The sequence below is a fragment of the Balaenoptera acutorostrata genome, chromosome 10, assembly GCF_949987535.1.
Source record: "Balaenoptera acutorostrata chromosome 10, mBalAcu1.1, whole genome shotgun sequence".
In the NCBI taxonomy this organism is placed as follows: Eukaryota; Metazoa; Chordata; class Mammalia; order Artiodactyla; family Balaenopteridae; genus Balaenoptera; species Balaenoptera acutorostrata.
In genome coordinates, this window is record NC_080073.1 from 21,363,004 (window position 1) to 21,378,721 (window position 15,718).

Here is a 15,718-nt window from a genome sequence, read left to right on the forward strand (position 1 = left end):
TGTGATGGTAGCTACTATAATAACCCCCATTTTACAGATGGGGAAACAGGTTGGTTAATTGGCTTGCCCAAGGTCACATGGCTAAGAAATGGTGAGGCCGGGCTGTAAATATACAGTCTAGCTTAAGAGTTATAAACCATCGTGTTTTATGCCCCTCAAAATGGACGCAGACCTGAGAAAGAGCCGTTTAAGCTGATCTGGTGTCTTTTGCGATGCCTGGAGCACACATAATGAATACATAATGAATGTGTGAATGAATTAATTAATGAAGGTATACATAGTATAGCTATGTACGTATATCTTTTTTAAAAAAATTTTGTTTATTTATTTATTCATGGCTGTGTTGGGTCTTCGTTTCTGTGCGAGGGCTTTCTCTAGTTGCGGCAAGCGGGGGCCACTCTTCATCGCGGTGCGCGGGCCTCTCACTATCGCGGCCTCTCTTGTCGCGGAGCACAGGCTCCAGACGCGCAGGCTCAGCAATTGTGGCTCACGGGCCTAGTCGCTCCGCGGCATGTGGGATCTTCCCAGACCAGGGCTCGAACCCGTGTGCCCTGCACTGGCAGGCAGATTCTCAACCACTGCGCCACCAGGGAAGCCCCAGTGTACGTCTATCTTTAAGAATTCTATCTGGCGTAAAATGAACTGTTGTGAGTCCTGCATTACCCGTCCTCATTTTTTTTTCCTTTCTGAGTGTTTGAGCTATTACCAGCTATTTCAGCCAAAACATTGCTGCACTCTCATGTGAAAGGTGAAATGCGATAATTAGACAGAGCTCATTAAATCAGTTAAATGATCCTGAAGTAGGAACCAGAGAACCATGATTTACTAAAATGTTTCAAGTATTAGTATGCAGCGAGAATAAGAAGGCAAACTCTTACAAGACTGCTATAAGAAAAAAGCCCATCGATCATAAACACAGAAGCACCAAAGACATATTTATTGCCTTTTGTTAGTATAGAAAGCACCGTGCAAAAGTGCACGTGTTCAGAAAGAATTCAGCTGATTCACATTCTCAGGGGGTGTGTGTGCCCTAGAGGTTTGTAAGGATCAGATTCTTCTGAGGCTACTTGAGGGAATCAGCAGGCAGGCGCCCTTCAAACCAGTTTAAAGTGACATCTTTGTGAACCTGACGCTGTGGGTCTTTGAAACAAGTTAGAGTGCCTTTTGCCACCTGGTAGGAGAGCCACGCTCTCTGCTCTCCCCAGTCAAACAAGAAGAGAATCCACCAGGTGCAGTGTCTGACTGCAAGGGTGCTTTTCCAGGCCATGTTTAAATCTTAACAGCCAACTTTGATCCTCTTGGGAATTAATACCCTGAAAGTGTCCAAGCATTTGTTCAGCTCTTGGGATATTTAACCCATGTGAAATGAAAGGGGAGAATGTTTGGTGACTGTATAATTTTTGAAGTCCTCAAACCTTTAACATGGTTGGATAGCTCAGACGTCCACGTTCCTTGTTCAGTCCTTGTACATAGGAAATAGCCCTTGCCTACTCTTTGGCTAACTCCTACTTTAAGGCCCAGTTGAACCTAGTCTGAAATGATTCAGCATGAGTTTTTTGAGAAGGCAACATTTAGTGAAAGTTACAACTTTAGGAGTTCTGGACATGCCGCACAAAATATGCTGCTTTGTTGGTATATTGATTATTTTGAGATATAGACACTTTAAAAAAATATATATATATATATTTTATTGAAGTATAGTTAATTTACAATGTTGTATTAGTTTCAGGTGTGTAGCACGGTGATTCAGTTTTATTTATTTATATATATACATATATATATTTTTTTGTTTTTCAGATTCTTTTCCCTTATGGGTTATTACAAAATATTGAGTGTAGTTCCTTGTGCTTTACCGTAGATCCCTGTTGGTTATCTGTTGTTGTTCTTTTTTTTAAATTTTATTTATTTTTATTTTTGGTTGCTTTGGGTCTTCCTTGCTGCACACAGGCTTTCTCTAGTTGCGGCGAGCGGGGGCTGCTCTTCGTTGCGGTGCGCAGGCTTCTTATTGCCGTGGCCTCTCTTGTGGAGCACGGGCTCTAGGCACACGGGCTCAGCAGTTGTGGCTCGCAGACTCACAGGCTTAGTTGCTCCGCGGCACGTGGGATCCTCCTGGACCAGGCCTCAAACCCCTGTCCCCTGCGTTGGCAGGCGGATTCTTAACCACTGCGCCACCAGGGAAGCCCTGGTTATCTGTCTTATATATTGCAGTATGTATCCCAAACTCCTAATTTATCCCTCCCTTGCCCTTTTCCCCTTTGGTAACCATAAGTTTATTTTCTTAAATAATTTATTTTATTTTATTATTATTATTTTTTTAGATGGAGAATTTTAATTAAATTGTCATAGTTAAGACCAAAAAAGGTAAAGTGGACATTGTCAGTGTATCTTCAGCCCTTGCCTTAACAGGTGAATGAACACAACTTGAAACACAGGTGAATCTTGCTGGTCTATGAGACAGTGAAGGGAGCTTCTCAATATTTAAATATATTAATATAACCAGTTATAGAAATCTAAATATAAAACCAATCTCCTATAGGGTTTGAGAAGGCATTCACCATATCCCTGAAAAGTTTAACATTCCTTATTCAAGTTTAATCATCTCTTTAGAAGGGGAAAACAGTGATAGTACTTGCTGAACCAGAACTACTATCAGAATTCAAAAAGCTGACCATATTCATTTAGCCACAAGCCAATCTTATTTAAATCAGGAAAGAAATATTACATCAGCCATTCATGATCTGAATTCTAGTGTATGAGATCAGTTTAAATATGGTACACATAAAAAGTCATGAGACATTTGTTTCATAATAAATAAGGCAGTGGCCAACTATTACTCATTAGTAGCTTTTTTGAGGTAAGCTATCAAGTCTGCCCTTTCTCCCTTCCTCTTAATGCCAGCGAAGATCATTTTTGTTCCAGGGATGTACTTCTTGGGATTCTCCAAATACTCCATCAGTGTCTCCTCTCCCCAGGTGATGCCTTTGTTCTTGTTGGCATCTGTGTAAGAGAATCCGACAGCCTGACCTGTCTTTCGCCCAAACAGGCCATGGAGATTTGACCCAGTCTTGTGCTTGCCTCCCTTTTCCACAGTATGGCACTGGGCACACTTCTGAACAAAAATCTTCTTGCCCTTCTCAACATCACCCATTTTTAAATCGTTCTTTCTCTGTGTACGACTAAGACGTTCCCGCTCGCAAGCCGAACGTCCCGCTCTCTAATCTATTTATTTTATTTTTGACTGTGTTGGGTCTTCGTAGCTGTGCGTGGGCTTTCCCTAGTTGTGGCAAGCGGGGGCTGCTCTTCATTGCGGTGCGCGGGCTTCTCATTGCGGTGGCTTCTCTTGTTGTGGAGCACGGGCTCTAGGCGCACGGGCTTCAATAGTTGTGGCTCGCGGGCTCTAGAGCGCAGGCTCAGTAGTTGTGGAGCACGGGCTTAGTTGCTCCGTGGCATGTGGGATCTTCCCGGACCAGGGCTCAAATCTGTGTTCCCTGCATTGGCAGGTGGATTATTAACCCCTGCGCCACCAGGGAAGCCCCCATAAGATTATTTTCTATGTCTGTGGGTCTATTTCTGATTTGTAAATAAGTTCATTTGTATCTTTTTTTTTTTTTTTTTTTTAGATTCCACATATAGCTGATATCATATGATATTGTTTTTCTCTGCCTGGCTTATTTCACTTAATATGGTAGTCTCTGAACTGCCCTTATCTGCCTAGAAACAGATCCTTCAGAAGGAGCTCAATTGTCATAAATCCCCTCCCCGGGAAACTCCAGGGAAGATTGATTCATCACAGGAGAGGAAACTAGAAGTCCACACCACACCCAGTCAAAAACCTTGTCACAAACTATCAAACCTCTCATCTGTTCTTTTACGCCATTCATCTTCTTTAAAAATCATTTACTCTCCCCTAAGAGGCCTACATGCCCCCTTCCCTTTCTCTGTAAAGATGGTATTTAATCCTGAATTCTCAAGCCATCTCTTTGAGTACTTATTTTTCCCTGGGTATCTCCCATATATACATGAGCCAAATGTTAATAACCTTCTGCTTGTTTTTCTCTTATTAATCTTTTATTACAGGTGTCTCAGGTAAAAACTCAGAAGAGTAGAGGGAAAAACATTTTTTCTCCTAGACATTAACTTTCCTATATTTTCCTATACTTCCATAATGCAATTTACATAGTGCTTGTTTAATGTCCGTAAGTATAGACTGTATTTACTAGTTCACCATTATGTTACGGAGTCCAGGCTCGTACTGCTTGCCACACAGCAGGTCAAAAAATTGAGAGACGAATTGTTGGGGCAAGGAATAGCAACTTTATTCGGAAAGCCAGCAGATGGAGAAGATAGTGAATAGTTTCCCAAAGAACTGTCTTACCGAAGTTAGAATTCAGGCTTCTTTTATACTAAAAGGGGAGGGCGTGTGGTTGGTTGGTGCAAACTTCTTGGTTTCGCAACCCTTTGTTCTTGCAGCTGCCCAGAGGTCAGGTCATGATGTTTCAGTATACCTGCAACAAATCTTATTCTCTGTTCTGCAACTTTTTATCTCTATGGGAATGGAAAAGTGTCATACCTTTAAAGGTCAGAGCCTTGAGAATGGGCTACCCTGTATATTTCAAGCAACATTCTGAACTTGTAGCAAAAGCACTAGAATACAAAGGTTAAAGTGAAAGAAGCAGATGTAATATGGAGTCAGAGTTGTTCTTCCCTATTACAATTACATACCCAGCACATGTGTGGCCCATTGTAGAAGTCTAATAAGTAGCTGTACAGTGGAGGAATATGTCCTGGAAACTAATGAGTTCTATTTCACACCGTCTATGGGAGCTTTCTGAAGCTCTATGGTGTAATTCTTATTACTGGTTTAATATTTCCTCATGAACTCTCTTAGTTTGAGTTCCTCCAAAACAGAACCTAAAGTGGGATCTTGGGTGCAGGAGGATAATTTGGGAGATTTCCAGGAAGCAGGAGGGAGGAGTGGGGGCAGCTGTGAGAGCAGGGAAGGAGAAAAAGCCAAGAAAGACATCTCCGTGGGCAACTGGTGCTCATTTCTTCAAGGACCCTGACTGAGGCCCAGAGGCCGGGGCATTTGTCCACAGCTCCCTCGTTGTGGAGGGTTGCCACAGGGTTCTTACCTTGCCTACCTGTACAGAAGCAGAGAAGGACAGTGGAAGCGTTAATGGGAGCTGTCAAATTTGCCAAAAACCCACCTTGGCTGAGACTGAAATCATGAAAATGTCCGGCTACTTGACCAGAAAATGTTTTCTCTTTCATTTCTTATTGTTGAAGTATAGTTTACAATAATTTACAACTTACAAGGATTTACACCACATCTTCTTTATCCATCCGTCGATGGGCATTTTGGTTGCTTCCATGTCTTGGTCCTTGTAAATAGTGCTGCCTTGAACGTCGGGGTGCATGTATCTTTTCGAATTATGCTTTTTGCTCCACGTATAGGCCCACGAATGGGATTGCCGGATAATGTTTTCATCTTTTAAGGAACTTCCATAGTGTACTCCACTGTGGCTGTGACCAACTTACATTCCCAAAAACAGCTTAGGAGGGTTGCCTTTTCTCCGTGCCCTCTCCTGCATATTTTGTATGTAGATTTTGATGATAGCCATTTAGACTGGTGTGAGGTGATACCTTGTTCTAGTTTTGATTTGCGGTTTTCTAATAATTAGCCATGTGGAGCATCTTTTCATGTGCTTTAAAAAAAAAATCAAAAACAAAAACAAAACAGTGTGCATTAAATTTACCTCTTGAAATTGGTTTCTTAAAAGTCCACCCTGATTTGAATTCTTTTTCGATCAGTTACCCCAGGACATTTCTTGAGGGCAGGTGTCCTTTAGAGCAGGGGTCTCCAACCCTCGGGCCTCGACTTGTTAGTAACCAGGCCTCACAGCAGGAGGTGAACACCGGGAGAGCTAGCGAAGCTTCATCTGCGACTCCCCATCGCTCCCCATCACTCCCATTGCCACCTGAACCTTTGCTCGCATTACCGACTAAACGATCCCCCCCATCTCTCCTATTACCGCTGGAACCATCCACCCCATCGCTTGCATTACTTCCTGGACCATCCCCTCCCCTGTCCATAAAAAAATTGTCTTCCATGAAACCAGTCCCTGGTGCCGAAAAGGCTGGGGACCCCTGCTTTAGAGCCCCGCAGGCCTTGTTATAAAGTGTCCCTTAGGGGGATAATTTAGCACCGCTTTTAAAGTTGTTGTTACGGGAAATGTCCACAAGGTGGCAGCATTTTTTCATGCCCCACTCGGCTTACCGCGGCAACCAGAGCCTTAGAGAAAGTCCTGTTACAGGGTTGTAGATTCGAGTGGACTGTGGCAGAAGAAACACCCCAGAGCTCGTGTTTCCTTACTTCTTCCTCCTTACCCTTCACCCCCCCCCCCACGCCCCACGACAATTCCCAAGCCCTGCCAAAACCGCTATGCTGAGCTTGCGCACTTGTGGAGTGCACCCCACAGAGGTGGGGAGACTCCGAGGAAGGAGGCTGCCCATGGGAACCCCACTACTAGGAGACTTGGAGACCAGGTGACTTTTCAAAGCTCATGCAGCGTGAGGGTCCACCGACCTTTGGGTGCACTAGGCTTGGTTGAGCTGGAGGAGGGCCCGCCTGCATTTGGAGGTTGTGGTCCGCCTGTCAGGTCCAAGAGAGGCTCATTTGCTGGCACCTGCTCCCGGTTCCCTCACCTCCACCACGTCTAGACTTGGGACCCAAGGCTGCTCAGGGATGTGACACCAGCCTAGGTCACCGAGCCCTGAAGGGAATATCGTTGGCATTTCTTCTCTTTCCTTTTCTTTTGAAATTTAATTTTCATTTTATATTGGAATATAGTTGATTTACAGTGTTGTGTTTGTTTTGGGTGTACTGCAACCTGATTCAGTTATACAGATACGTATATCTATCGTTTTTAGGATTCTTTTCCCATATAAGGTATTACAGAGTGTTGAGTAGATTTCCCTGTGCTCGACAGTAGGTCCTTTGATAATCACGTACATATATACTACTGTGGATATGTTAATCCCACCCTCCTAATTTATCCCTCCCCACCCCCATCTTTCCCCTTTGGTAGCCACAAGTTCGTTTTCTAAGTCTTTGAGTCTTTTTCTGTCTTGCTAGGGAGTTCATGTGTGTCATCTTTTTAGATTCCTCATTTAAGTGCTATCATATTTTTTTTTTGTCTGTCTGACTTACTTCACTTCGTATGATAAACTCTAGTTCCATCCATTTTTCTGCAAATGGCCGTCTTTTCTAAACTGATTTTCTAATCTAGATAGAAATGGTAAGCTGTCCTCTGGAAGTGTATTTAAAAAAATTTTTTTTAACGTAAAGAGAAAACATCAGTGCAAATTGGGTGCCGACTTTAATATTTTTTGGAAACAAAAAATTGGCCCTGGGTATTAACCCCTCTGCCTTTGCCATGTTTTCATTTTACTGGAGTGCAGTACTGATCCTTGTGCAGTGAAGAAGCAAACGTCCCTGTGACCCACCCTGAGTTCCCTCCCTTACTTGCCAAATCCTGGTAGAAAGATTCCTGTTTTTTACGTAGATTCGTATTTTCTTTTCTCTGTCTTTCTGTTCAAGATCACTTATTTCTCTTTTTCTTATTATGTAAGCAATGTATTTTTATTCTGGAAATTTTAGAAAATACAAGAAAGATCAAAGAAAGAAATAATAGCCATTTATATTTTCCTTACTTAGATACAGCCAAGCTCACCTTTTTGTATATTTTCTTTTGGCACTTGATCCAGGTATTATGAAAATGACAGCGTTCTGTTCATAGCATATTTAAAACTCTCACTTATTTTGGACATTTTTCTATATTGATAAATATGGATAAACAGTTCCTGCCCTCCGTACCTCCCACCTCCCTCCGTCCTTCTTCGGTTTCTTTCTGCGTTCCTTTCTTTTGTAAAAATAATTCCATCTTTTGTCTGGTTGGAAAAGTGGTCATGTAAAAAAAAATACACACACACAGATATACATGTACATGTATACACATGTGTGTGTTTATTAGACCACTCAGAAAGAACTTCTACCATCTAGAGCGGGAGTCAGCTAACTTTTTTCTAAAGGACCAGATAGTCTGTGTTGTAACAACTCAACTGTGCATTATGGTGCAAAAGCAGTCCTAGAGAAAGTGTAAAAGAATGAACATGACTGTGTTCCAATAAATCTTTATTTACAAAAAACAGCAGACAATCCTGAAACTGTAGTTTGCTTGGCCCAGTCTAGGACAAAGCACTAATAATTTAACTTCCAGAAACACATACCTATTTTTTTTCCACAAAAATGGAATCATACTACATAAGCTGTCTTGGATGTATTTAAATATTTATTGGTGTCTATTATGTGCCAGCTCATACATAGTGGTGCATACAATGTTGAACAAGACTGACAGGCTCTCTGCTCCCGTGGTGTGTACTGCCAGGGACACACAATGAAAATCATAAGTGCTCTGAAAGTCATGGGGGGATGTGATGGACAAAAGTCAGCATTCTAGCGTATCATAACTTTTGCAACCAATCCCCTATTCAGGGGCATTTAATTTCCTTAATTGTTTCTATTTTAGACTTCCTTGTCGTAAACATTTTAGGATTAAGTCTTTATGAAAAACCATCATTTTTTACTTGGGCTCAAATTCCTTAAAGTGGAATCCCTGAGTCAAAAGGTATACAAATTTTTTTGGTCTTTTGCTAAGCATTACCAAAGTACTTTCTAGAAAACTTATACCAACTTGCACTTTCACCTGACCTTTTTTTTTTTTTTTTCCCCTTGCTTCCTGTGTGCAGCCAGATTGAGTTTCATGAATTGAGAAAGTAAAATGAAAGTGGCATAAATCTAAGCCGTGAAACAGAAATAAAGAGATAGGGAATCATTCGTGGGAGAGGAGCCCAGTTTCAGATGTTTTGTCTTCAGGGGTTTCCTGTGATCTGCTCCCTATGTAATAGTTAGAAATAAATCTCAGAAGTTCTGTAGAGCTAGCTGACACCAGTTATTAACTGCCTTCACCATGTGCCAGAAGCTCTGGTAAGTCCTTCACGTGCATGATCTGAATTAAGCCTCAGAATGGCCTGATGATGGTGGAGCCAGACCAAGACCGGGTCTCTTTGAACTGGAGTAGAAATGTCAAGCTGGCAGCCCCGCGGTCTGCTTTCTTTGGCTCACACAATGCGGCCCAGCACAGTATTTAAACATTTATCGACATAGTTCCAAACATTTTAAAAGTGGAAAATGTCACAGAAAATCTATATTTAAAACTTTGGAAAAATTGCAAGACCTGGGGTCATACTGCACACTGGGGTCATACTGCACACTGGGGTCATACTGCCGCTTGCTGACAGTGGGTGGGTCGTGGGGGGCTTCTTCTACACAAGGGACGTGTGTTCTGATAATGATATTATTGAGCTAAGATTAGCGGCCACTAAGAAATTCCTCCTTCAAACCGATAGTGACTCTGTGCTTGGGACACAGCAGGGAGCTTGGGGAGAATGCATGCCCCTCCTCCTCCAAGCCACTTCCTTACTTATTTACTTGCCTGAGTTTGTTGTCTGGATGTTAACTCTGGGGTGAGACAGGACTGAGGAGAAGGAGGGCAGATGTGGGTCCAGCCATCACCGTGACCCAGCCTAGGCTCTAGAGGAGGGTTCGCTTCAGAGGCTTACTTAGGTGAGGGTGTCCCAAGCTGTTGGGGGGACAGCCTGTAAAATGACTCTTGGTTTCTGAGTGTCTGCCCTCCTCCTCTTACATCCATCTTTCTCATTCCTGTTTTATTCACCACCTAAATTCTTTTTTAGTACATGTCACCACACGCTTCCTGGCCACGTGGATCTCCCTACTCCATCTCGCCTTAGGAAGTGGACTTGGCCGTTTTCAGACTGTTGTCTCCTTCTTTTCTTAGTACATCTCTGACAAATGCTTGCCCCACAGCCTGACCATGTGCCCATCTGTTGCCCACTTGGAGCGTGTGCACCCGTCGGTTTTCTGCTAGGAGTGGCTCTGGCATTTGTTCACCTCCTAACTCTCTGTGGCTGGAGGGCAAACGGGGGCTCTGTCAGACCTAGTGGTTTTGGAAGCCAGAGCTTGGCTATCTCAAGTCTTCACTTTGTGTTTTGTTTATTTAGAGCCACAGAGTGCAACGAAGAAGTCACTTTTACGTATATGTGCTTCCCATACACCAGCCACTGTGCCAAGTGAGGGGTACCGGGAAGGAAAGGGCAGTGCGGGAGTCAGAGGTGCCAGCAAAGGGTATGAACCAGATCCAAGTGTGGCATCTGCACCAGCAGGGAGTAGATTCAGAAACTCCTCGTGGCAGAACGCATCAGGTCAAGGAGACTTCTAGAAGGTGCTGCAACCAAAGCCTTCATGCCCGGAGAGAGCTCTTAAAAACACCCAAAGTCAGGGCTTTTAATGTCCATCCTATTCAAGCCCCACTTCCTCCTTAAGCCCACCTGAGTGCCTCTGTCTTCAACAAACTCTCCTGTCTCCAAACTTCTGTCCAGTACAGAAGCCTTTAGCCAGCCATGGCTGCTGACCATCTGCAGTGTGGCCAGGCTAAATTGAGATGTAATGTAAATATAAAATACACACAGGGTTCGAAGGCTTAGGACACACACAAAAATAGCATGTAAAATATCACATTAATAAACTCATGCTGCTTACACGTCGAAATGACATTAGTTGGCTATATTGGATTAAATATTTTATTCTGTCTTTTTACTTTTATTAATATGGCTATTAGAAATTTGAACATTACATACGGACATCTCATTTGTGGTTCAAGGGAGAGTCCCGCTGTAGAGCTCGCCCTACTCAGCCACGTCAAATATGGTTCTTTATGACTTTGCCATATATTTGTTACATAGACATATATATATGTGTGTGTGCGTGCGTGCGCGTAAATATAGTATATATTCTCAGTCTCTCTAACTAGGTAGAAGACAGGACTAATGTCTCGTCTCATTCCTCTGTGTTTCCTCACTCTCTGCCCTGCCAAAGTGCCCCTTTTGCTATTAAAGATCCAATGTGTGTTTGATAACAATTCTTTCATTCATTTGACAAATATTTGTTGAACTCAGACTCTGTGCCGGGTTCCCCTGGGAACTTAATAAACTTTAACTCAATACCTGGCATAGGTAAAAAGAATGTAGGAATCATCAGCTTTATTTTGCAAGATAAGGAAATTGGGGTAAAAAGTTTAAGTGATTTGCTCAAGGTTACCCATTAGGTAAGTGGCAGGAAACAGGATTCCAGAACTCTTTTTTTTAATAAATTTTTTTTTTTTAAACTTTGGGTTTATTTATTTATTTATTTATTTATTTATTTATTTATTCATGGCTGTGTTGGGTCCCCGCTTCTGTGCGAGGGCTTTCTCTAGTTGTGGCAAGCGGGGGCCACTCTTCATCGCGGTGCGCGGGCCTCTCACTATCGCGGCCTCTCTCGTTGCGGAGCACAGGCTCCAGACGCGCAGGCTCAGCAGTTGTGGCCCACGGGCCCAGCTGCTCCGCGTCACGTGGGATCTTCCCAGACCAGGGCTCGAACCCGTGTCCCCTGCATTGGCAGGCAGACTCTCAACCACTGCGCCACCAGGGAAGCCCAGAACTCTTTTTTTTATGTGGCTCTAAATCATGTTCAGCATGCTGGTCCTGTTGAGAATCCTTCACCCCAGCCCAGGTGCACCCTAAATCCTGTCTTCTTGTTTGTATAGGTGCACTTATTACAACGCTTACTAATCGTCCATCTTTCCCGGTAGACTCTGAATGGGAGGACAGAAACTATTTCTCTGCTGACCCCTGTTGCGTCCCTGGGGCCTCGCACATGCCTGGCACCTCGTAAGCACTTAATAAATGTCTGTTGAAGATATTTAGTGATAAACGAGTGTGCCTTCTCCCTCCCACCATTTATAAAATTCATGTTGAATTCCATTTTCCTGGAGAGGATACAAATTGGAATAAAGCTCTATAGCTGCTTTCTCAACAACTGAAATATTCTAAACATTCATTTTGTATTTTATTTATTTAGAGCTCCACAATGCAAAAAAGAAATCCATTTAGAGTCTGGGGAAGAAGTCTCTCTTTCCCTGCCGGTCTGTCTTTCTGCTTTTATGTTATCTCACCTACATGACAAAACCAACCACCTGTCTTTTGTCAAAATACACTATGCATCCTTATAACAGCTGTGTGCTAGCTGCTGCCAGGGCCTTGGTGCAAACCTGGGACTGATGGGTTTTTTAAATTATCTTGGCGTAACTTATTTGCCATAGAAGTATCTGAATGGATTGTAACATGCCAGGACCACCTAATGGTTATAAGACAGGAAACCATCCTGCCCACCAGAGAAGAAAGGTAGCCAGGCACGGAGAGAAGAACACTGAGCTACAAAGCATTAGGAGTGGTTACTGGTCTCAGCTTTGTTACTATCTCTGTAACCTTGAATGAGCCATGCTTCCTCATTGTCATGAATCTAGTTCTCTTATCTATAAAATTGAGGACATTGAAATAGATCAGAAAGGACAGCAACATGGCATACGTACCACCCTGCTGTTGCTGTCTTCCATTGCAGACATTGCTAATCAATCACAATTTACTCTCCATTGATCCAGGGTACAGCTTCATAAACCTTATCACAGCACTCCTTACACTGTCACTCATCAGTCACTGACCATTGCCAGGCAAACAGTCCTTTTTCTCTTTTTGTGCAGGGTAGGGAGAAGAGAAGAAATCACAGTAGGACAGTTTTTATTCTTAAAAGCCTTCCCTGCATTAGCTGGAAGTCACCAGCGTGGTCATGATGATATCGCAAACCATCCTCTGAGATGACCCTGGTGTGGAAAGGTCATTGAGCCCTTCTGGTTCCTGGGAACACTGAGGTGGCAGAGCTCTGAATGGGCTGAGACTTCGAGGGAATTGGCCAGGGACCATATTCTTTCTGAAGCTCCACTAGGGGGTCATCATCAGGACTTGGTAGGGAAGGGGGCTGCAGCCTTGTTTCTTGGGACATTACCCAAAACTCTGAGATATTTGCTGGATTGTGGGAACTTCTTCTCAGTGGTTAGAACACCAGTATCTGGCTCTCCAGACAGCTGTTTACATTTGGATTTCTTTGGGCTAGTTTCGTGTAGTGGAAAAGGCAACTGGGGAATGACTTTTCCTGGCAGATGTACTATTAGGTGAAATAAAGCCACAGACTTTATTGACTCTTTTTAAAGAATAAGAACAAATGCATAGATCAGTGTCCAAAAGGATAAAATCATGATGGCTAATGTGGTTTTTTCTGCCTTTCTTTTTGTAAAAATTTTATATTGGAGTATAGTTGATTTATAGTGTTGTGTTAGTTTCAGCTGTACAGCAAAGTGATTCAGTTATACATATACACATATCTGTTCTTTTTCATATTCTTTTCCCATATAGGTTATTACGAGTATTGAGTAGAGTTCCCTGTGCTATACAGAAGATCCTGTTGTTGATCTATTTTATATATAGTGGTGTGTATATGTTAATCCCAACCTCCTTATTTATCCTTCCCTCCCCACCTTTCCCCTTTGGTAAGCCTAGGTTCGTTTTCTAAGTCTGTGAGTCTCTTTCTGTTTTGTAAATGAGTTCATTTGTATCATTTTCTTAGATTCCACGTATAAGTGATATCATATGATATTTGTCTTTCTCTGTCTGACTTACTTAGTATGATCATCTCTAGGTCCATCCATGTTGCTGCAAATGCCATTATTTCATTCTTTCTTATGGCTGAGTAATATTCCATTGTATATATGTGCCACATCTTTACATGATGGCTAATGTTTATTGAGTGTCTGCTAACTGCCAGGCAGTGTGTGCAATGCTTTTCAAATTCCATCCCACCTCATTCTCACAACAGCACTAAGAGATGAGTGTCCCTGTCAGCCCCATTTTACTGACAAGGGCACTGAAGCTGAGGAGGGTGTAGTAACTTCTCCATGGTCACAAGCTTGTTAAACATATAAGCAAGGATATGAAGCCAAGTGTGTGACTCCAAAAGCAGCCCTCTTAGCTTCTGCATCATACTGCCCCACCCAGAGTTTGAAAGTGATTGTCTCAGAGTCTTGAGATTAGAGGTGATTCAGCGATTTTTTTTCTTTGTGCTTTTCTGAGTTTTCAGAAATTTCTACATTGAACCTATATAACTATTGAAAACAGAGGGAAAAGTCTTAAAAAGAAAAAAAAATCACAAGACAGTGAATCTGGAGTCAGAGTTAGAAGATCTGAATTTAATACCCAGCTGTTTTTAACAGATTGTCTAACCTTAGGCTGGTAATTTCCCTTGTCTCAGCCTTGGTTTCCTTTTCTATAAAATGTGCTCATTGGACTGAAAGATCTGTAAAATTCCTTCTGGGCTGGAAATTATATACATTTATTTGGTCGGGGGTTAGGAGGTAGTATCTAGTAGATGCATTCATCAGCTTTTTTTTTTTTTGCACCTGGGAGGTGATGATTATTTAAGAGTGAGAAACTCTTTTGGGACCATATGGTATAAAAAATTCAGAGCGGTTTCTGTGTTAGTGCTCTAGAAGCACAATAAGCTCAGTTTTATTACAACTATGAGTTTCTCAAAACAAATGCGTTAGAACATGACCTTGGTTGTCATCATGGGACTCTTCATACAGAGCTTGGCCTTTTCTATATAGTCCATGTCTGTCATCAGTGTCTGTCTGGTTGTCTAGTTTAAATTTAGTGGTTTTGCGGTGTTGAGGTTGTAATGGGATTGTTAGAGTTAAATACATGATGTTTTATTAATTTAGTCATATTTATAGATCTTGAGAGGCCTGCGGTGATAAAAATCTGAGTTATACATTGCATTAAGCAGAGTTATATAAAGCCTGTTGAATATTAATTTTGTAATGATTCACCTTACAGTTTTATGAGACTAGATATAAAAAGATACAGTGAATAATTGAGCCCCTGATCTATAAAATGAAGTCTAGGGAAGAAAGAGTAATTGGAAGTGAAAAGAGCAATGCTTTTCCCTTTGCTGAGATCAAGTTAATTCAATCTCAGCCCCTTCCTGCAAATTCAGGTCCCCTAGGTTCTTAGAGCATTAGATGAATGTACAGTAAAAAATACAAAGCAAATAAAATGTGGATATTTTCTACCATATTACTGCTTTCATTATTTTTAGTTTAGCCTCTAAATATATTTGATTTTTATAATCTGAATTTTTTTTTTTTTTTTCCACACACACACACTGTATTTTATTTTTACAAGAGATAAATAGACTGACACCAAGCATTGTACATGGACGACCACAACAAAAGCAACAATGATTGCAATTACCAAACATGAAACACACTCATACTATGTCATAATATTGACATTCAGTCCAGTAATCCTCCACTGTAACAGCTCCTTTACTTTGCAGTGAAAATTGATTTGTATATTCTTTGCCTCTGAGTCCTTGTGGGATTTTTTTTTTTTTTAATTCAGACAGAAAGTCACAAAAATTATACTCATCCTCATCAGTTCACTCAGTCCCATGTAATTAATTTTTTTTTTATCTTGATCTTTTGTTAGCACTTTTATGAGTTCATCAGTTTTTCATTAGAGTTCTGAAAATGCTTATTCATTCAGTTCAGCAGTACAGTCAGTTACCAGAAACCTGTACTTGTCAGAGTCTTTTCCATGAATTTCTTGAAGATGAAACCCTTTTATAGGAACATACTTGCAAAATCATCAG

General features: G+C 41.8%; 2 protein-coding genes across 5 annotated transcripts in view; one reads left to right on the plus strand and one right to left on the minus strand.

Moving 5' to 3' along the window:
* The window catches only part of FRMD4B (FERM domain containing 4B), a 340,426-nt gene that overhangs the window by 77,173 nt on the left and 247,535 nt on the right, over nt 1–15,718 (plus strand). The gene's annotated exons all lie outside the window — the stretch shown is intronic.
* On the minus strand, nt 2,731–3,214 carry LOC130709048 (cytochrome c). Its single transcript, XM_057554768.1, has one exon. The coding sequence runs from the start codon at nt 3,146–3,148 to the stop codon at nt 2,831–2,833; it is 318 nt and encodes a 105-aa protein (XP_057410751.1). The 5' UTR covers nt 3,149–3,214; the 3' UTR covers nt 2,731–2,830.

Excerpts from the sequence above, each read along its gene's own strand:
- LOC130709048 (XM_057554768.1), bottom strand. The coding sequence starts at position 3,148 with ATGGGTGATGTTGAGAAGGGCAAGAAGATTTTTGTTCAGAAGTGTGCC.